The sequence below is a fragment of the Mytilus californianus genome, unplaced genomic scaffold (genome assembly GCF_021869535.1).
Source record: "Mytilus californianus isolate M0D057914Y unplaced genomic scaffold, xbMytCali1.0.p SCAF_6, whole genome shotgun sequence".
Classification (NCBI taxonomy): Eukaryota; Metazoa; Mollusca; class Bivalvia; order Mytilida; family Mytilidae; genus Mytilus; species Mytilus californianus.
The window spans coordinates 91,048,535-91,071,403 of record NW_026262712.1 but is presented as its reverse complement, the minus strand read 5'-3'; the positions used below and the strand labels follow the sequence as shown (position 1 = coordinate 91,071,403).

The following is a 22,869-nucleotide window of genomic DNA, read 5'->3' as shown; positions in this document are numbered from 1 at the left end:
AAAAAAAGATATATTGTAAAGTCCATATGATTCCAATTGTACATAACGAACAGAAAATATACATTAAAGTCCAAAACACATGCAAAACAGAAAGAAACTCATTTAATTGGCCATATGATTTCAACTGCAACTGAAACATAGAAAGAAATCCATTTTAAAGACCAAACGATACAAATAACGCATTTGAAAGATAAAAAATCCATATAAAGTAGATGTGAAAATAAGAAAACTATCTATCTTATAGTCCATATGATTCCAATATAACCTTCTAAAAGAAAACTATCTATCTTATAGTCCATATGATTCCAATATAACCTTCTAAAAGAAAACTATCTATCTAATAGTCCATATGATTCCAATATAACCTTCTAAAAGAAAACTTTGTTTTCATCTTAAATTTTAAGTTGCTTGAAAATCACTAGGCAGAGTTGGCAGTTAGTTGCCAACTACTTCTATGTGGCTCTCTTTGAAGAAAAACACCCCAAAAGAAGCGATATTATATGCATATCAATTGTATTTTATAGAAACCTGGAAGTTTAGAACATTTGTTATCCCATTAGACGGTTTGGATTTTTTTTTTTGTTTTGATGCTCCTGAAAGGTTTTCAAAACATATATATATATATATTTTAATTTTTACGAAACATTTTAAAGACTTTACTCCAATTTTAAAATGACATTAGTAGTCTCCCTTGTATTTGTTAACGTCATACTATTGTTAACGTCAATCAATTGTTTTATAACATTTATGTATACAAGTCACATTACCTGAAGATCTGTGAAAGCAGTGAAAGCGCTAGTAAAAGTGATGAATTGAAACCGTCATTATCTTATATATTAATTTTCTTATATGTTACCAGCATACGGATTCTATTTGAATTTTTTCTATATATATATATATATATATATATATATATATATATATATATATATATAATGTACTTTCGATCTTAAACGTATTTTAGAAAATAATTGTCTCAAGTTTTTCAATGGCATATTTGGATTCCAAAAGTTTAACCAAAACCAACAGAATAATAATAAGAACAATTTTTAACAAACAAATAGTTACCAAACACATAGAATCCTGACTGCCAACCAAAATTCTTTGTTAAAATTCCAGACAGGGGCATTCCCAAAACTGCACCAGCGTAAGAACCTGTAGGTAAAAATATTTATATGTCTTTATCAAATAGATTTCGATACAATTTTATTAATTGTGAAATGATTGTAGGATTTTTAGATATCGATTACCTTATTCTTTGTATAATTGTAGGAAATAGAAATTACATCGTTCTTTTGAAATTTCTTGAAAAGCTAGTAAAGCGAATATGTATATATTTTTGTTCATTATAGAGCAATCTGAATTTAAGCATAGTTATACAGGTAGACTCGCTTCATATTCTACTGATTGTTTCTCGCATTCGATTATGTATGTAATTCAATTCAGAACGGACTCCGAGTTCATATTTACTGAAGTGTGACTCATAGTATTGATAATTTATACCCATAACACTTTTTACTTACCACAGAATGATATGGTTGCCAGTTTGGAACGTTCTAGTGGAGGAGCCCAATGCCGCCAAATACCATGACATGCAGGATATGTGACTCCCTATTGAAATACAAATGAACTGAACTGATTTTATAAAATTTCTCAACTATTGTGATTTTCATTAGGAAATGTAAGGGTAATGAATACCTGTTATGACAACAACAACAACAACAACAACAATAATAATAATAATAATATAAATTAATAATAATAATAATAATAATAATAATAGTTGAAAAAAACTTTTTTTTAATACGATTTACATAATATTTGAATATGAATCAACGAATATGTCAATTTGCCCAAAGTATTTGGCAAATAAAATTTAATTTTTGTCTCGCATTTGGAAATGAACGTTAATCGCAGGGTCAATCCTTTACAAAAGACATTTGCGTTGTAACAAACGCTATATTTGCACCTTTCATTATAAAAGAGAAACTTTTCAGGAAAAGTATAATGAAAAAGGATAATTTGTTTCTCAAATCACATGAATCCCTTTAGATTTCTTTCCTTTTAAACTTAAAATTCCAAGATTAATCTATTGTGCAAGTCGATCTTTTTTGTTGAAAGTGGTAACAAATAAATGAATTTGAGCTAAATCATAATGGAAAAATAAATTTAGATATTACATAATGAAAATTGAATTGTCTCTAATACGATTTGGCCCTTTTATAATTCAGGTCATGATATCCAATAGCGATAAAAGATGCATCATTTTATTCGCAGTGTTAATTTAACGCGTTGCTTTAATGAAGAGTAAATTACAACCGACACGTCTGTAGTTAATTAAAATTGAATTAAAATGCAATCAAGCTGGAACACTGTTTTCAAATAACGTCAAACTGACACACAGTTTAAATAATTTGAAACGATAAAAGCAGTAGAAGCAACATTTTCAATAGAAGTAATGGAAAGCACGTGACACAAGAACAATAAATGTAGTATCCCGCTCATTTTACATAGAAATTAATTTTACCAAACTGTTACAAAGCTGCCGACGGAAAAAGCAAACTAATAATTGATTATAATAATACTCAAACGTATATAGCGTTCCCGGATTTTAATATAATCTTTGTAATCCTAATCCGAAATGAGTTGTCTTTCAAAGGAAAGATTGATGGCTGCAAATTAATCTTGCTCTTATTCATACAATAAACTGAACACGCTTTTCTAATGGGAAAGCATCAAGCATTCAAATGGAATACATAACTGAGGTGAAAAATGTAATTCTAATATCCCTTTGAAGCCTTTATACTAGACTGAATAACAATATCTCAGAAATGGAAAGAAACCGACAGCATTTCTTCTTTATACACGTTGTTGGTCTTTTAATCATGGAACAACAAATCTATTATAGCGCAGCACGAATGAGGTAAAGGGACAACAAGATCTTATTGATTGAAATATTGCTAATTGTTCATTCCCTTGATGAATTAGCATACATGAATATGTTTTTTTATATGTTCTTTTGTGTATTCATTTTAAATTGTAATAAGTTTGTCAGTTGTTGAGACCATAAGTTGAACTCTAGATGTCTTTTTTAAAATTTTTAAAATTGTAATAGGTTGCTGTGAAAGAGAGGCGGATGATACCAAAGAAATAATTCAATACATAAATCGAAGACAATGAAACTAACAACAAAACACAAAAATAGAAAAAAAACAAACAACTACTACAAAACACAACATAGACAACTAAAGACTGAGCAACACGAACCCAACAAAAGCGATCTCAGTATATCTCACACCTCTTTTTTTCATATTTATTAAAAGATTTTCATTCTATTTTAAATTGATTGGTTAGATCCGGAATGGTATCAATAAGAATTTGAATGGGATAAAAATGGCAAAGAATAATCTTATATAGATTTGTATGCAGTATGCGAGTATCTGTTCATGTTACATAATATATATATATTGCTGATGTGTTTCGGTTGTTTGTGTTGTTGGGTTACTTGACAAAAACCCCACATCTTTTTATTTAGATAAAATTAAGCACGTCTTTTTGTTAAACTAAAGTAGTTTCGAGAATTTTTTAAAGTATGAAATAAAATGCAGCATTTAAATATCCCTAAACAATAATTATTTCCATTTCCCATCAGACAAGTAAATGTTTCTGTTTAGCAAGTAGCACTTGTTACAGTATATGGCAATTATTTGTTCTTTGTTAACTGCATATGCATCACAAAGTGCTATCAAGATCTATACACAATTTGTACTAAAAAATTATAAAGGATAAGGTGAGATAAGAGCTTTTATCTTGCTCCTGAAAAAGGCAAAATAGTAACAATCTTTAATAATGTCAGCATTATGTTATTATCGAATAATTGTATAAGAACCGAAACATGTGAAGAGCTACAGATCTATGACCAAAAGGGACCTTAAAATAATAGCTAAATTTGTCCGAGTTCAAATTTGCCTGAGGAAGTATGGAACACAAGTTTCACAATTAATTTCTATCAACGGAGAATTTTAGAAGGGTATGTTATTAATCTTGTCAGTACGGAATCACTGACAACTGAGCGGATGATACCCTCACGGAATGATATAAAAATAAGAAGATGTGGTATAATTGCCAATGAGACAACTCTCCACCAGAGACCAAATGACATAGAAGTTAATAACTATAGGTTACTGTACGGCCTTCAACAATGAGAAAAACCCATACCGCATAGTCAGCTATAAAAGGCCCCGAAATGACAAATGTAAAACAATTCAAACGAGAAAACTAACGGCCTGATTTATGTAAAAAAAAAACAATAAACGAAATACAAATACAAATAGTCCACTAGCAGTGGTATCTACCCAGTGCTAGAAAAACATGGACATATTTCACACAATAGGTTTTTGCAAGATTAGATTTGAGCCAAGGTCCTACCGAAAATATATTCAATTTTAGATTAAAGTCTTTCTAAAATAAATCTGATAGCAAAATATCTTTTTGTTTGTAAATCAGACTCAGAACTGAAAATCAGTAGGATCTCAAATTAAGGCTATTTTAGCAGTGTTTGGAGAAGATCTGATAATGCAACTTTTACGTTTTTTTTTTGGATGACAAAAACACGGCATACCCTTGGTAAAATCTCCAATGGACCAATAAACCACGGCGTCCATAATTAATAATTATATCTTAAATAGCCCAATTGTTAAAAGCCGATAAAGAGCTGTCTAATTTGCTAAATATTTTTTATCTAACGAATCCTGATTATAATGAGGTTTAGACACAAAAGGATGTGTGATAGGTGTACTATTATCACCATCAATTGACATACATATTTTAATTGAGTCTGCATAAATCTCTATCATTTTAAAATCTGGAAAAACTTGAGGTTTGATCGGTTTTGCTTATTTACAGGGACAAATACACCAAAAATGTAAATCTCCTTTGTCGTTTTGGTCTAAAACATAACCAGACATATCATACGTACCTCTACTATTCCTTGTAAAATTCGAACAGCCATTACAAGACCAAAATGCACCTGTGCAGCACCCGGTAGTAATAAATTTAAGAAGGCAGATGTTCCTATTGCAAGACCAAATATCCTGAAAGAAATTTCATTATCTTAAAATCAACAGAAGTTTGTTACTTTTATAAACAATGCGATAAAAGTATACATTTCTTTAAACATATTTTAATGAAATGCTGTCATTAGAATAAGAATAAATTGTTGTGAGTGGAAGAAATTCATATCGCACTGATATGTCGTCTAGTTAATCTTAAAGAGATAGATTTAACTGTAATATATGTAATTTTCAAATGCTTGATTCTTATTAAAAAATCTGTTTCCCAAATTTAAAAAAAATTACAAAATGATGACTCTCTCGGCCTGATCAGCCATGTGGTAAACACAAATGGTAAGTTCAAATTTCATCATTTATTTTTTATCAAATAGTTTTGTCATCGAGTGTAGGAAGTACACAAGCTCATCGAGTGAGAACATTTTAGAAAGGTCTGACGTTAAAGAGCTTATTGGAGCAAAGAAGAAGATCAAACAAATAAAAACTGTATTTTTAGTGTGTTGTTTACTAGTATTTCCCTTCAGTTAACACGTTTTGAGTATAATTTCCAGTTTACAAAAAGGATTGGTTTCTGAAAAAACTGGTTTCCCCCATTCTATAAAATATTAAACTTATATTACTAGTAAGTAAAAGTTGAGAAAAGCATAACTACCTATTAGCAGGAAGTCTGGATGCTAGATACCCTCCTGGTATCTGCGTTACAATATAACCCCAGAAGAAAGAGCTGTCCACTGCACCTATTGTTTCAGGTGTCCATGAAAATTCTGGTAAACGCTAAAATTAAAGCATATAATTTCTTTGTCGTGACTTTTATGTACTTTTGGTTATACCAAGATTATAGTTTATTGAGAGAAAGCACTATTCAATCGAATAAATATGGTGAACTAAAGCAGTTTGATAGTAACATTTTGTGAAATCCGTTTTTATTAAAAAAATAAGGAGATGTGGTATGATTGCCAAATGAGACAACTATCCATAGACATTAAGACTAAAATGTGCATGTCTCTCTGTGTTTGTGATCTTATTGATCGTCAATTCTCTCTAAAATGTATTCCGAGTTCTGTACAATTTATGTTTTCTTCATAAGGAATCCCTGCGTATTTCTTACTTAAATTTTTTTTTAAACATATACATCTGTGTCATGTGTTCAATAAGTCTATGGTTATTCCAATCAGAACTACGTTAGAAATATATAGTGCTTAGTACTGTAGTTAATCTATTGTACAAAATATAAAAATGTCATTTCATTCTACATCTACATTAATATAAGTATAAACTATCTAATATAACTAATTGCATTGAAACTTACTAAAAAGGGATGGGTTTTATTAGTTTCAGAGCTGTTAGAAGATATAGATAAGTTACTATCACTATCACTACTAGATTCCAATTCTTTAGTCATTGTTACAATAGCCACTCCCATATTACATCGTATTCCGAATGATATGATAAATCCTATACTGCTAAGACATGCTATAAGGTAGCGTTGGGAAACACAACGACAGCAGTCACATTTAAAATGGAATGGTTTTGATTTTCGGACTTCCTCTTCGTCCATGTACGCCTCATCGAGTTCGTCATATTTAACAAAGGATTTTTCATCAGCATCTTTCCGCATGACCCTGTAAATAAAAATAGAAATGCTGGTAATTGTATTGTATTGCTGGTATTGTGCACACTGAAAAAGTGCACTTTATTAAAAGAGTAAGACAAATGATGATAATAAACATGCAATGATTATTAAGTTCAAATCATATAAAACTAAATATAGGTATAGCTTATAGGATACGCGATTCGCGAGAAATTAATATTAAGAGTTACCTTTAAGCGTTTTAGTAAAGTTAAGAGGAGATTTGGTTTTCTGATTCGCATTCTACCGCTTAATTTGTCCATACGAACAACATTTCTTTTGTGAATAATCATTTGGTTCTTGAATGCTTTCGATATTTCCTTCTCACAAATATATGTTAAAACTAATTAGTTTTTGGCCTGTTTTAAAGAAAATAATGCAATATTTCGATCTTCAATAACGGTGAATCTTCATTTCATTTGAAAGATCTTACAATAATATCTTTAATTCTATGACTTAATAAATAAATAATATATACATATCAAAAGGTTCTTAAAGAACAGCAGGTATTGGTTTTGTTAATAGTCATCAATTACTTTTTCACTGTAACAGTAAAATTTGATAGATGTATCTGTAAAGCATAATCTATTTTTTGAAAACTAACAGCAACATGCATCTATATACGAAACAATTAAATGAGTTCATACCACAAATTCGCATGTTGGCAAATATCTTGTAGAACATTGTCAGGTTTTGATTATGTTCACGTTTAAAACAAATAATATTACGAATGCCATATTTGTCAAAGAAAATTATGACCAGCGTTTATTTCGAAAAGAGTTGTTCTTTTTAAAGGACAATTTAGATACGCGCAAATTTCTGCAAGCTACAACATTAACGTTTTATTGTTTTCTTGATTATTTTCTGTTTAAATCATGTCACATCTTGTTTTCCCTGAAATCTAATCAGCTACAAACTGTACTTTTACAATTTTAATCATAAAAAAACCAAGCGAAGTTATTAGTGCATGCAAAATGATAAAATATCGTATTGCATAAAGCAATTCGAATCGCCCTCAGCAAAAACTTAAATGATGATTGTTTTGATTGAAATACAGGAACCTGTTTTGTTTGCTTTCATTAGTTTTTTTGTATCCTTATAATGTATCCATTTATCAACAATCTCCGTTATATGTTCGTTTGATTAAATCCAAATGAGATTTTATTGCCATCTATATTGACATAAGTGACAACCAGATTGAAAATCCACTTTGGCGGGAATTATTGCAGACGACAAACAATTGCACGGATCTTTGCTATCATGAGCAAATATAATCTTCTCACTGTTAATTAAACATTGGGTTCGCAACTGTTTAATATCTAAAGGCACAAGGAGGAAAAATTTGCACAACGAAAATCCGTTACTTTGAAGAATGTAGAAGCAGAAACCACAAACACACACATACACAAGTAAAAAGGCGCATTCGATTTCTTACTGATTGAAAATATGTGCTGTTGTTCTCCTTAGCAGCATAACTCAATTGTTGTGTTTATCTGCACTTTGAGGACAGCATATAATACTTTGCTGCGTGATCGACAGTAGAAAGAACTCCGGTGCTGGAGGCCATCTTCAACCTGCAGTGTAGTGTGCAATTTTGTCCCATATTGAGACCTCGTTTCAGTGAATTTGATATAAAGAAGAAAAAAATGGTTCCTTTGCTTTTAATTATATCTTAGACATGGAAGGATTATGTTATTCTAAATTTTACTCCATATCCCTTCTTATTACTCGAAAATCTGTTCTAATTAGGTATAATCAACGTTTATCATTAGCCATGTACAAAATCCAGTTTTATACGTGACATCACGAATTTCAGCTTAAATATTTCTACAGATGATAAAAAGGAAAGGTTAAAATCTTTAAATTTTGCAGCAATTATTGAGCTTGAAAAAGTAACATTATGTAGAAGAATACTGCCCCATATTTTTTTTAAATGAAACTTAATATTATTTCAATAACAAATTTTTCCCATCGCATCCCTCAACAATCATGACAATCCTACTTGTAATGATCTGTTTTGATTGTCTTTATAAATCTTATTGATTTCACTGACAGATATATCTTGTCACTTTCTCTTAATATAAAGACAGAGATTGTGACGGGATCAAGCTATATTGGGACCTTAAGTCAAGTAATAATAACAAAGAAAACCCATAACAAATAAATAGAAAAGACAATTAGAATATGTTACTAACGATAAGTCGGACGGGATACGATAATCTAAGGAACTAAAAGTAAGACAGCACAATTGAAAAAAAATATCTCCATCCAATGATATACGACATTTGTCCTCTCATGAAAGAGAAATATTTGAAAATTTTATGGCTTAAAAGGTCGGGTGAGAAGAAATATCTTATTGCAAGAGAAGCTATGGTGGGAAATTCTAAATTCTTCTTCAGAATTTTTATTATGTATAGGCATGCGTGTTCTTTTTCTGTGTCGTCATCAGCCGCGAGCATCTGCCATTCTCCTTTTACATACCGTCCATCTGATACAAATACAATACTGTTGTTTTTTCACACTACAGAAGTTATCAAAAATAACATAGATTTTTTTTTTACAATAAGCTTTTATAAGATGAAAATGGAAAAATGATTTAATGTGAGTTCACTTGGACCATTGTGCTTCACCCATATATCGAAACAATAAATCTTGTCGACAGAATTTAGCAGTAGGACGTTTTTTATATATCAAAGTTTAATAAAAAAAATATCGACAAAACATTATTAATAAGGAAGTTATCATACAAAAAATATGTTAAAATTCTGCTGAAGGGGATGTCTATGTTACACAAATAAGAAATAACATATGGCATATAAATTAAGAGAGTCAACAGACTATTTATTGTTTAACTTACAGCTACCATGAATTTGTAAGTGACAGTTTACATACAGTAAAAGTTAATTTTAAAAGTTGTAATGGGTTAAAATTGGTGGGGTACACATGGGTGGGGTCAGGATGCCGATTTTTACACTTTAAACCGACAAAATTCGAAGACACATATAATTATTTATTATATATTTCCTGTTGAGTAATACTTGTCATTTTGATATATTGGAATATCTCAAAGTATGTGTCTGAAATAGACCAACATCTGATTATGCTTGCTATATTGAATTACTGTTACGTTTCAAAAGTTATTTTGAAAAACGTAGCATTTTTTTTAGAAACGAGAGTTTGACACTGTATCTTAAAACTAGTTATATAGTCGTATAATTTAATAATTCGATTCAAATAATAATAACGATGCATTTTTCCGTCTTATCAATTTAATTCAACAGTATCATTTGCCCAATAGTTATTGCCGATATGATAACTAAGACGTCATAATAGACAATTAAGTTCATGAGTGTGTACTAGTTTTCTTACATCTAAATAGTTTCATTCATCTTGTTGTCAGCGTTTCATCACTGGTAAAAAAATTCACAGTTGATAAACTATATATATATGTACCGTTTACAAAAGTCGAATATCTATAATGCACAATGACAAAATATAGACGGTTTTGGCTATTCTATTTATAGCCTACCGTCCATTGAAACATCTTTGACATTGACGTGTTTGGTTTTGAACCTTTTAGATAGCAAATTCACCAAAGATCAAATGACAAGGATTAAACAACTACAGGTCACCATACAGGCTTGAACAATGAGATATTACCATACCGTATAATAAGCTATAAAAGACACCGGGATAACAGAATGTGAAACAAGACAAACAAGAAAACCAAACGCCTAATGAATAAAACTTACATTAAACGGAAATCAATTATGACAGACAGCAACCAACGACTAACACTTTATTACGGGCTCCTGACTTGGGATAGGCAGATATAAAAAATGAGGCGGCTTAAAACAATCACATCATGTTTGTGCACGCACTACCCGGCATTAATCTGAGACAAGTGTAACAGTACAATAGAACAAAAATTTATATAAAAATGTTATGCACGAATGTTTTTTGCTTTTTTAAGATAGATTTTATTTGAAATTAGTGCTTACTGATAGATAACTTTTTTTTACCTTTAAAAACTATTATTCATTTGAAAATTATTTTAAAGTCTTGTACACGTCAGCGTCAAACACCTTATAAATCTATATGCTTTACTTTTTAATATTCGACTAAACTGAGACAGAAAACTTGTGAAATAACAAAAGCATTAATTATTAAACTTAGTAAAATGTCACCTCAAATGCCTGGTTTTCTTCAGAACTTGTCACTATAAATTTCCCAAGTTACAAACGTATCAAAATTCGTTGTGACAGAAACAAACCTTATCCATAAATCTATTTCTGGTCTTAAATTGTCAATTTCCGTTAAGCGCTTAAGAACAACCCTACAAAGTCTTTGCTAATTTAATGTTGTTAAATTGTCGCTTTTCTCAATGCGGTTCCAGCGAAGCGTTTCTAGACAACATTTAAATAGTTTTACGTAGAGTAATAATTCTTAAAGAGTTGAATAAGATTGCGTTTCATAGCTGTAATCAACATATGACAAGCTGATTGCAAGGTTTTACAATGCCATATTTATTGCAAATGTCTTCTTTATTTCGACAGTGACATTGTGTCGGTTCTAATTCGCATGTAAAACCCGTTCAGAAGAGCTTTATCTTAAGAAATTATTTTTCAGTGTTATGTAATTTTTTTTTTCAAACCGTCGATCTTTTGTGTTTTCAGGGAAACAGATATAAAAGTTAAAGAAAATATCATACAGTAAATGAGTGGTAAAGTTGTCAAAAATCAAGTTATAATTTAAGATGATTGAAATTTTATACGCAATAGTCGATTCTACTGAATCAGTTAAATAGTTGCACAAACAATTTTTGTAACTATGGTGTGAAATTGTGGATTCGGAATAAATAAAATTGAGAATGGAAATAGGGAATGTGTCAAAGAGACAACAACCCGACCATAGAACAGACAACAGCAGAAGGTCACCAACAGGTCTTCAATGCAGCGAGAAATTCCCGCACCCGGAGGCGTCCTTCAGCTAGCCCCTAAACAAATATATATACTAGTTCAGTGATAATGAACGCCATACTAAACTCCAAATTGTACACAAGAAACTAAAATTAAAAATAATACAAAACTAACAAAGGCTAGAGGCTCCTGACTTGGGACAGGCGCAAAAATGCTGCGGGGTTAAACATGTTTATGAGATCTCAACCCTCCCCCTATACCTCTAGCCAATGTAGAAAAGTAAACGCATAACAATACGCACATTAAAATTCAGTTCAAGAGAAGTCCGAGTCTGATGTCAGAAGATGTAACCAAAGAAAATTAACAAAATGACAATGATACATAAATAACAACAGACTACTAGCAGTTAACTGACATGCCAGCTCCAGACTTCAATTAAACTGATTGAAAGATTATGTCTTCATCATATGAATATCAGGCACAATCCTTCCCGTTAGGGGTTTAGTATCGTATCATCATAACATATATGAGGAGAACATAACCCGTGTCATGCCAACAACTGGTTTTTAAATAAATGTGTTTAGTTCCGATGCAAAGACCCTATAAGTGAATCAATATTAACGCCAAAATATGCAATCTTTAATGACCTGACAACAGTATCGTAACTATATCCCTTCTTAATAAGTCTATTTTAAAGGTTTTGTTAGCTTCAGAGGTGAATACTGACATTTTTGTGCTTTATAAAGAATATTTCCATAAAAAATTGGATGTGAAATACCTGAACGTATAAGAAGTCTGCATGTTGAGCTATATTTACGAATGATGTCCTTATACCGATGATAAAATTTAGTAAATGTTTTGACTAGTTTGTGATATCGAAAACCCTGGTTTAATAATTTGTCAGTAATACATAAATTTCTCTCGTTAAAATCTAAAACATTGTTACATACACGAGCGAATCGAACAAGTTGAGATATATAAACACCTTAAGATGGTTTAGTTTAAACATATTTTATTTACTCAAAGTAAAATGGATTGGACACAAGTAAACCATACTTATGAAGTCCGCTCCGAATAACAATAAATTACAATACAATATTAATGTGAGCATGCAATAATTCAGAATATACAATACTATAAGAGTCTATCTATGACAAGGGAACGTCACCATCTAAAAATGGATAATTTACAATAGGAAATGAAAAATCATCTCTTTTATCATATATTTTAGTATTAAGCTTTCCGTTAATGATATAGATATCAAGATACATATTTTCATGAGACACAAGTTTTGCACAAAAAATACATTTAAAAATGGAATAAGCCTCAAGGTTTTTATTCAATTATTACTTATTAAAATGTACCTTGTAGTTCAACGCGTTTTGACAGCATATTTTATATTATGAAGTAAAAATTATGCATGTTAAAGAACACAGAGAGACAACAACATCCTGTCAATAATGTGGCTTGAACAGAAATCTTCTTATCAACCGTCACACTGACGCTCCAAATCAATTGATATTCACTTAATACTTTATAATCATGCAATTTCTACATCTATTATAAATTATGTATAGTCTTTCAGATTGCAAAAGTATAAATTCAGACAATTAACACGGAAAGAGTACTCATAAATACTTGTCTGTGGTGACCAAACGATTTTTAATTAGAAAATATGGGGAATAAAAACTGAAAATAAAGTAAGAGTAATGGGTATTGAGCTTGTACGGTTAATGTTATTGTTAATGAGACCAACGCAATAACCCACTAAACAGATTGCATTGAAATGAACACTTGATAATGTAGACACCAGTAATATGAAAAGTTGCTTATTTTGAATTTTATATACGATTGATCGAATGATTGATGCTTAACGCCACTTTCAGCACGGGGTAAGTTTTTATTGAACAACCGACCTTCGGTAAGAAAACTGTCAATCCTAGTAAATTAAGTTTGGAGTCGAGCTCACATGCAACATATGGGATTCTATCTCACAACCTCAGTGTTGACAGGCTATATATATATAGCTAGTGATACAGGTGTTCGACTACTTAGACCACTCGGCAACCGAGGCCCCGATTATATTCACGATATGTACTTTATGAATGCTTTTGACAAAGGAGACGTAGGGTATCACTCAACGGGGCAACATGAACAAATATCTCAACAGCAAAACTTCAAAAGAAAAGACACCAAAAGGTCAACATATTAATATGGTCTTCAACTATAGACCAATGTTTTCATAACAGGTTTTCCCAGTTGTACCCGTTTAAAAGAGAGACGAAAGATACCAAAGGAACATTCAAACTCACAAGTCAAAAATAAATTGACAACGCCATGGCTAAAAAGTGTATTCGAGAACCTGTGAATAACTGAAAAAAGCTATGCATACAATAATAATAATTATGCTGATATTTGATTTTCTGAACTTAATTTCCAAGTACTTAATATTAAAGTTGATGCTTAATTGGCGTATTATACATAATCAAATTTTTGAAAAAAAAGAAACACTGCTGGTATTTTCATCAAATAACAGTCTTTTACATTCCTTCTTTACACCAAACATAGTCTTTTTAGTTAACACCGAAATATTAAAGTGTTGCTTCCATGTCACAAACGGAAGAGGTTGATACAATATATACTTTCAGAATGTCATTGGTGTGGTTCTTAACATGCAATGAAAAAACAATGCCACGAGAAAAAATTAAAAAAAAACAAAATAGTCTACAAACTATTTAACAGAAATCTAACTTAAAATTTGTACAACACAAACATCAGGAAATAAAAGGGATTATATCAAAGGATGGCATTTCCTGTGATTTCGAGGCATCATACTTCATCATCTGTGTAAATAACTCTTGTCTAACATTAAAATGGTGCTGAATTTTAAAAATTAAAAACCAGCTGTAATAAAAATTCTCTAATCTTAAAATGAAAACAGTAAAAGTTTTTCAAGACGGAGCAAACCGTTTCTTTACGACTAGTTATTTTAATTTATCTAAGTAAACGTGTTTTCATTTCATTTTTTTAAATAACAATGCTTGATAAAATTTGAATAATTTGCAACTTAATTTTTCTTTGTTAATCCTGCATGTTTTCTTTCATTGTGGCCATCAATGAAAAATATATAATAAAAATCAAATAAAAGACGGGAAGAACATGACATGGCGTCCGGAAATTGACAACAGAAGAACATCATTGTAAATGGAACTTCAAAGAATATGATTCTTTCAGAACTTACTTGAAATCCGTCAACCGTAGAACTTCTCTAAGTAGACTTCCCATACCAGTCTTTATTCAGGTAAACGATTGATGTTAGCTTGTGTCTTTTATTGAATGTACTGTCATTGAACATTGGACTTCGCCAATCTAATTTGTTACCGGTAAATGACTTTGCTATCAATAAAGCTTGACATTTTCAAAGCCTACTCAATGAAAAGTTACAAGGTTTCTTAATACATCTTTTGGCTTTGTATGATGAATTGATTTCTGTCTGTATTATAAAATTCAATGTGTCCACACAACTTTAAATTTCCTTAACTTTCAAGTCTTAAGAAAATTCCTTTACTTGCATTGCATTTTATTTGCACACACAGTTATATCGGTTTGTTTTTATTTCATATGGAAAACGTTAATGTCAGTTTTACTATACACTGCAATGTCCAGAACGGAGGTATAAATCGACAAACGATTTGCTTTGCGTGTTAATTTCTGATTTTCAATGAATATGAGAAGATGACAGTTTCGATTCGATCCCATCATATACGATTTAAATGTACAATCGAAAGATACATCTAATTCCTTTGAAATTGAAATTCAGATCACAGTGCTATTTAGCACCTTTTCCAGGTAAAAGTAGTTGTTTGTTAAGACAACATGATTTGTCCTGAAAGACACCCTATGGATTCAGTTCTAATTTATCAAAGATCTTTATTCCTATTTACGAGAACGATCAGTTGTACTTAACTTGTCCATAAACAGTAACGTAACGATTCGTAGCCATAACAAGTTGCCTTCAATATTGCGAACTTCAACCATGAAATGAAACTTGTTCAGCTGCAAACAAAGCATCAAACTGCTTTATATCATTGATTTTTAATTACAAACTAAAATAATAGAATATTTATGAAATATAATTGACTAATACATCAATTTCGTTTTAAAGCAGGAATTCAGTTTAAGTAGTGTTTAATATCTATTCAAACTACGCTGTAACTGGCAGAGAGTGAAAATTTCAAATGTGACTCATTGCATTTCAATTTACTTCTAATCACTGTTTCAGACAAAACAAAAATTTGATCATTAACATTTGACATTAACAAAAGAATATCTGTAGAGTGGATAAAGGTAAAACTATATATAATGAAATGTTTAAAAAACATGAAGTTATTGCTTTTATACATTTAAATTAAGAAATTAAGAAACTATTAAGAAACTAAGGTCTTTCTGACAAAGTTGACCTTGAATGAATACGGCTGTACTTTTTATGTCCCCTTTTGGTCATATATAGTTCCACATATATTCATGCATCCTTGACATTGAAAAGTTTTGAGTCTGAGAGTTCGCGGTGAAGATAAATCCAGAAAGGGCTCGGACGCCCGACATTTATAAAGAGTTAATTTTGTTTTAAAGTCAACGCCAACCTTGTACATTACTAAAATGCAGCTAAATCAAGTCACGATTTGGCCGACGAAACATGAGTCAATATTTTGTTAATATTTTTTCTTTTATGGTATTGCTTTATAATGGATCGACAGATATCAGTGTCTTAAATTATTTCATACTTTATTTTCCGCAACATTATATAGGTTCTTCTCAGTATGGGCCTTTCCTCATTGTTGATGGCGAAGCGCTGAATCGTACTTTGAATATACATTGTAGTCTTAAACGAATGGAACATTCTCAATCTAGGATCGTAAATACAACATCTGTTTTATTCGTTTATTTAATCCGTTAGAAAATGAAATTTAAAAATATGATTTGAACAAATTCGTTGTGTGGAGGAAAACAATTGCAATTTTAGTTCTTATAGTCTTTCAATTTGTTTTTTTTCTTCTTCTTTTTCTCTGATAATAATTATTGTAATAAATATAAAATAAGGAGTTGTGACATGATTGTCAATGAAACAACTATCCAACAGAGACTTCTAAGATTACTTGAAGGATGTGTAGACTCAACCGACCCACTAACAAAAGTCCAAAAACTTTTTGTTAAGTTTGCGAGTTAAAAGCAGAGTTGATACACCGTACATCAAAAACAATGTAAAATAATATTTATTCCAATCAAATTTCAATAAAATGCAATGAAAATTATTCCCAGATTAACATTATAGGAACACTTGCACTTACAGAAGTATTTCGCTTGTGTAGGAATTATAACGGATGACGTCATGGCACGGGTTTATTCATATTTAAACTTTCTTGTTGCCATGACTTTACCAATGAAATAAGACTTAACATATAACATTGGAATAAGTGTCATATTTGTTACGTTTTATAATCATTAGAAAAACAATTGTATTTTATCGCAAACATTTTTCATTTTGATATACAAGAGGTGTATGCTCAAACTGTTGTTCTACTTGTAGATTACGAAAGTGCCATTTATTTACAAAAAAAGCAATACAAATCTTCTTTTCCAAGGCTCATTAATCAAGTAGCCTGAAGGGTGTTATATTTCATACTACAATTAGCAAGAACACACATAAGAAGTAATCTAAAATTGAAAACACAGCAAAGTTAATTTGTTTTTTGAAATTAAAGGCATTAATGGGAGAATACACGCAATGAAATTTTGTCAAACGTGAATACAATCATGACTACAAATAAAACAAACGTGCGAATGAAAATGGAAACATTTATTTACTCGTGCTAAAATATGAGGTACTAGTATATGGAACTGAAGGACCACATACTGTAAGTAAAATAGTTGTTTTCAGACAATAGTCTCACCAGTGACCATAAAATAAAGAAAAAGTTAAAAAGGCCAAATAAAGAACGATAGAAAAATAGAAGAAAAATAGAGTCAAGCACTGAATAATGACGTCTACAATATCTAATATACAGTCGAAATATAATTTCGTCTCATTTTACATTATGGTTATCTATCTCTTTGTAGGTGATTAATCATCATGATGCTGCCTTTAATCTTGGAAAAAATTATCTGAAGTGACATACGAAACTCTGAGGAATAATAAGCGACAAGGATCTGAATCGCTTTATGAAGATGGTTGTGCAGCAGTGGCAGTCTTTATTTTCTATGTTGTGATTTGTATACTGTTGTTCATCTTTTGGCCTTTTTTCTTTTTTCTTTTCTTTTTCTTTGCATCGAGTTTGAATATCTCTTTGGTATCATCCGCCTCTCTAATACAGGAAGTGAACTCGTGGTCTTTGGAGATATGAACAGTTTATAATTTACATAGGACTTCCGCTTGGTTGAAGTATAAAATATACAAATAGACTATATATATAAATACTTCAAACACAAATATACCTAATATGTCCTTGACCCAGATTTTCCGAAACCAACTCGTGATAGCGACAAAGTTTTATTTGATGTGAGGACCTACACTCACTACTCGCCAATCTTGGTACAGAGTTAACTTTTCACGATTTGACTATGAACTATATCGCAAAAGATAATATGATCCTGCAAATTGAAAAAACCCAAATAATATAAATCCATCTATGAGTAATTATTTAAGATAATCTATTAGATGTAAAACAATACTGTATTTGAGTTTAGTCTTCAATATCTGCTTTAGGCATTTCAACACCGCGCATGCAAACACAGGAAAAAACTAGTGACTTCCTTTGAAGAGTCGTTCGATTTCAAGAGTTAACAAGGCTTCTTAGTCATGTGTAGTTCGACGTTTTTTTTTTGTCTGTTTGTGTACGTCTCTTTTTTTCGGAGAAATCGGTTATTGGTGGTATGTATGGTCTGTTTTACTGTCTAATATACAGTAATTTCTGCTAATATGCGTTAATGTATTATTTCATCATACTTCCTCTATTCGCAGAAGAAAAGCTAACCCTCTCTCTTGTCGAGAGGTATACTTTCATCAATTATAACTTGAAACAAACCTAGTTTGAAACCGTCGATAGTGCGTGTCTAAATGACGTATATTCGATTGCAATGTCACCAACGTTTGTTTAGTGAATTTCAGATTAGGAATAGAAGGGTTTATTATGATAAAATATTAGTTAAAGATGATATATATTTTTGTTCATTGCAAAATTGTTGTTAATGCCACGCTTATTTATTAAAATATATTTTGCACATGTTCTCAAGCTACAAATTATGCGAAATTCTCCTACTTCGTTTGGATTAACTACAAATAGTAAACATTTTGTGTGTTAGAAAGTATAACCGTCAGAAAAGATAATAAATATTCATTTAAATAAAAAGTCTCGCATATAAGTTGCATTTCTCTATCAAAATTTGCCTTTTTTGGTGTAAATCTACACTGTTTATGTGCATCCCGATATAGATGAATATCGGTAATCAAATTTACCCGTTAAACATGTTAAAAATTATTAAGCACAACTACTGAAACCAACAAGTGAAATAATAATGAAAACAAAGTATCAATTATTATAGTAATATACTGTTGCATGATATACAAGAATATTATGAAAGCAACTGTTGCTATCAATTGGTTGTTTTTAAGAGAATGTACCAGCTGGCAAATTTTCTACGTCAACTTGAAGATTAATACAAAGCGCTTAATCATCTATTGAGAGAAAACAATAACCATTATGACAATCATTTTATCGAAGGTTTTGCCGTAATGACACGTCGGCTGACAGTCAATTGCAAATTGATTGAGACAAAAATTCCCCCTGTCATCGTATTGTCAAAATATATAGCTTTATTACATTAATATGTCAAGGAATGTAGAAAATCAATAACTTTTAAAGACCGACATAACTCTACAGGATGCCATTTCTTAAGTTCCAGAAAATCTTTGTTGACATTCATATTACATAACATTAAATCCATTGAAAACATAAATGTAGTATGCTTTTATGTTATGTGAAAAATGATTCATTTTGTATAATAGTGAAATAAAACAAAATAAATATAGGAAGATGTGGTATGAGTGCCAATGAGACAACTCTCCATCCAATTAACAATTTATAAAAGTAAACCATTATAGGTCAAGGTACGGCCTTCAATAGTATTTATTCTAGCGCTTGAGTCCTGCAATTTTCATTTTCATGAAAGAAATCTTAAATAAAAACCTATTTAAACCAACAAATCAAGTGGACATTCAAAATCAACAAGTTGAACAAAAACAGACAATACAATGACCAAAAGGAAACGATGAAAAAAAAACGGAATGTCTATTCGTCCGGCTAGCCGGACGAATAGTTTAAAATCTCTATTCGTCCGGCCATCCGTCTGCGGATGCGCAAATCTTCAATATCAATAAAAGTGTCATGTGACGCGGAAAGTGTCCCGGATGAGGTATCGGATAACAAACGCGCGTATGCAATGGACGTTTTGAGAATCGGAGATCGTGATTTATATTTAAAGATGTCATAAAGAAAACAAGAGAGAATGTGTTTGCTTTAAACAAATTTCTATAGGAGTGATTCTAGAATAATAGCGTATACATGTTTACTGTGAGGAATACGCCTGAAATCAAAGTGAAATTAATGATTTACCCCCGTTTACCTTATGGAGGCAAAACTCATTCGGAAAAAATACTATATCAAACTCGCTTGGATGCATTATTTTTAAGTTATACTACAACGGGGATCTATGAACATGCACTGATATGCCTGGAATGGGAATATGACACCAGGGTTGGGGTATCCCCCTTTTTTTCTGTTGTATCTAAAATACATTTTTTTCTAAAAAAAATTCTATCGAAAACACAATCCTACTTCGTGGGACAGGTTACACGTGTCTACCCTTTTCTCCAATTTCATATGAATTAAAAATCGCCGAACAATTTAAATGCATAATCATTTGAGGACCTTACTTTAACCAAACTTCACACGGAAACAATAAATTCATGATCTTTTGGAATCAGAGATGTCTAATTATGCCAATAATCATTGGCCCGACTATTTACCTTACAGGAAATTCATAGGCAGACAACAAAAGAGAGAATCACCCCCACCCCCCCCTCCCCAAATTCCTTTAGAATAAAAACAATCTGAATCAAATTTATAGTTTATTTTTTTATTAGAATGAGTTCTTTTTCATAAAACGATGTTAGACAATATATATATATATATAATAATTTCAAAACTACTCATGCTTTAGTTATCTCCTTCAAAACGCGATGTTATATATTCGTCATTATATTTTTGGCCAGACAAATAGCGAAAAACCGTAAAAATGCTATTTGTCCGGCTTGCCGGATGAATAGACATTTTTGACTATTTGTCCGGCTAGCCGGACGAATAGCCACTGCCAAAAAAAAAAACAACAGGCCTCAAAACACTACACAGAAAACTTTGACTGAGTATCAAAAAACCAACCAAACATTATACATTTGTAACGTAGGAAGACGGAAACGCTCATAATTTAGAAATCAAACAAAAATACTAGTGTCGATTCTGTCCAATTAAAATCCATTAAAACTAATATTTCAAGTGACATACTCGAGGGAACAGTAGTTTACCGAGGTTTAAATCCTATACAGTGAGATATCCAGTGAACGAAAACAAAAGAAAATTCACTCTTCTTATGATAGAGTCGAGAAAGCCAATAACAAAACAATGCCGGTGACGATACTGATCAAAAGTTATTTCTAAATAATAATTGTACATTTTAAAGAAATTATTTTTTAAACTGTGTAATTAGAAATATACCTGCAAATACACGATGTTTTATGTACAGTATTTATCGAGATTATTGCATTAGAAGCTTGTGAAACTGAAAGTTAAAAAATGCCAATCTTTGCTGCATAATGTAAACAAAAATTGGAAAAAATCATGTACATACAAAATCTAAAGATCTTTCGGGTTACCAATTTTTGGAGTGTTCCACAAAGTCATTAACATGTTACAATTAACCAAAATATACTTATTCTTCACATTATAAGTTTTCGAGTACACCGGTCTCCTCATGTCACGTGAAAATTCCATATAGAAATATTTTCTTTTCACGAATACAACAATAAACAAGTCTGTCTGTGCAGGTTAAAAAAAATAAAGATAAATATTCTTATAAAGTAGGCGTCTTTTACTATTTTTTATACAATTTTAAGAAAAGGTCGTCTCGATTTTTGTACAAGTACTTGCGGTCTTCTCGATCTGTTCACATTCAATGTTTACATTGGGATAAGGTCCGTTTGAATTTGCTAATGGGGGGGGGGGGCAGAAGGATTTTGAAAATAAATAACTCAGCCTTGATAATAACAAAAATGAATGGTTTGTTCTGTGGTAGTTTGAAAATAAATGACCTGACTTACAATGTATTGAAAATAACTTGGCAGGTCTTTTAAGCCATTTTATAAATGCTATTCTGAAGTATGAGATCGCACCAGATTCTTCCAAAATTCGTCTTTTTTCATATTTTTTTTCGGGAAAAACTTCCCAAATCTTTTAATAATATAAATATTAATGTATTTGAAATGTTTGAAAATGGGTTTCATTTCACTTGAGGTATATTGTCTCGTGAACATTTACCTCACTTTTATTACAGGGCCGTAACTACATTGAGGCAAATGCCTCATGTTGGAAATTTCAAAACAAAAGCTTGTCTTCATATCAAATTGTTTTCACGGCAAGTGTCTTGCAAGAAGCAAGTTCTGTTCACCCTCTGACGTAGCCCCTGTTTTTGAGATCCATGTTTCTCATTTATTTTTATTTTTCAGTGTTGATTGTCTATAATGTTTGTCGTTTTGTGTTTTATCTGTTCCCGGGTTTGTCTTTTGTTCATTGATTTCCCTTCTTTATCCCAGTTAGAAACTACATCAAGTTGTAATTGAAATGAGTTATAAAAACTGATTTGACATAGTTATATCAATGATATTCAGCCCCCTCTTAACTTAATTTGAAAAAAAACATAATTGACAGGTATAAAAGGTTTTTCTGCAAACTGAAACATTTTTTGCTTTGTCCTACATATTGGTCTTTTGATGTTGTCCCTAAAAACTAAAAGTCTTACACTGAATCTATATATATTTTGCTTTGAGACCAGAATATTGTCAAAAAATTAAAACAGAACTTGCGTTTCAGATTAAGAAAGGGTCTGGGAAACGCGCATAATGCATGGTTTTGCGCTATTTTTT

At 31.0% G+C, this 22,869-nt stretch overlaps 1 protein-coding gene across 2 annotated transcripts in view; it reads right to left on the bottom strand.

Annotated features, from left to right (window-relative positions):
* Positions 1-22,869, bottom strand: part of LOC127704519 (vesicular glutamate transporter 1-like) — a 62,246-nt gene that overhangs the window by 10,890 nt on the left and 28,487 nt on the right. For both annotated transcript variants that reach the window (XM_052208610.1, XM_052208611.1), the window contains exons 2-6: positions 6,379-6,691; positions 5,722-5,843; positions 4,979-5,093; positions 1,524-1,611; positions 1,069-1,155 (exon numbers count right to left, since the gene is read on the bottom strand). In XM_052208610.1, coding sequence (XP_052064570.1) covers positions 1,069-1,155; positions 1,524-1,611; positions 4,979-5,093; positions 5,722-5,843; positions 6,379-6,691 — 725 coding nt within the window. The remainder of the gene's footprint in view (positions 1-1,068; positions 1,156-1,523; positions 1,612-4,978; positions 5,094-5,721; positions 5,844-6,378; positions 6,692-22,869) is intronic.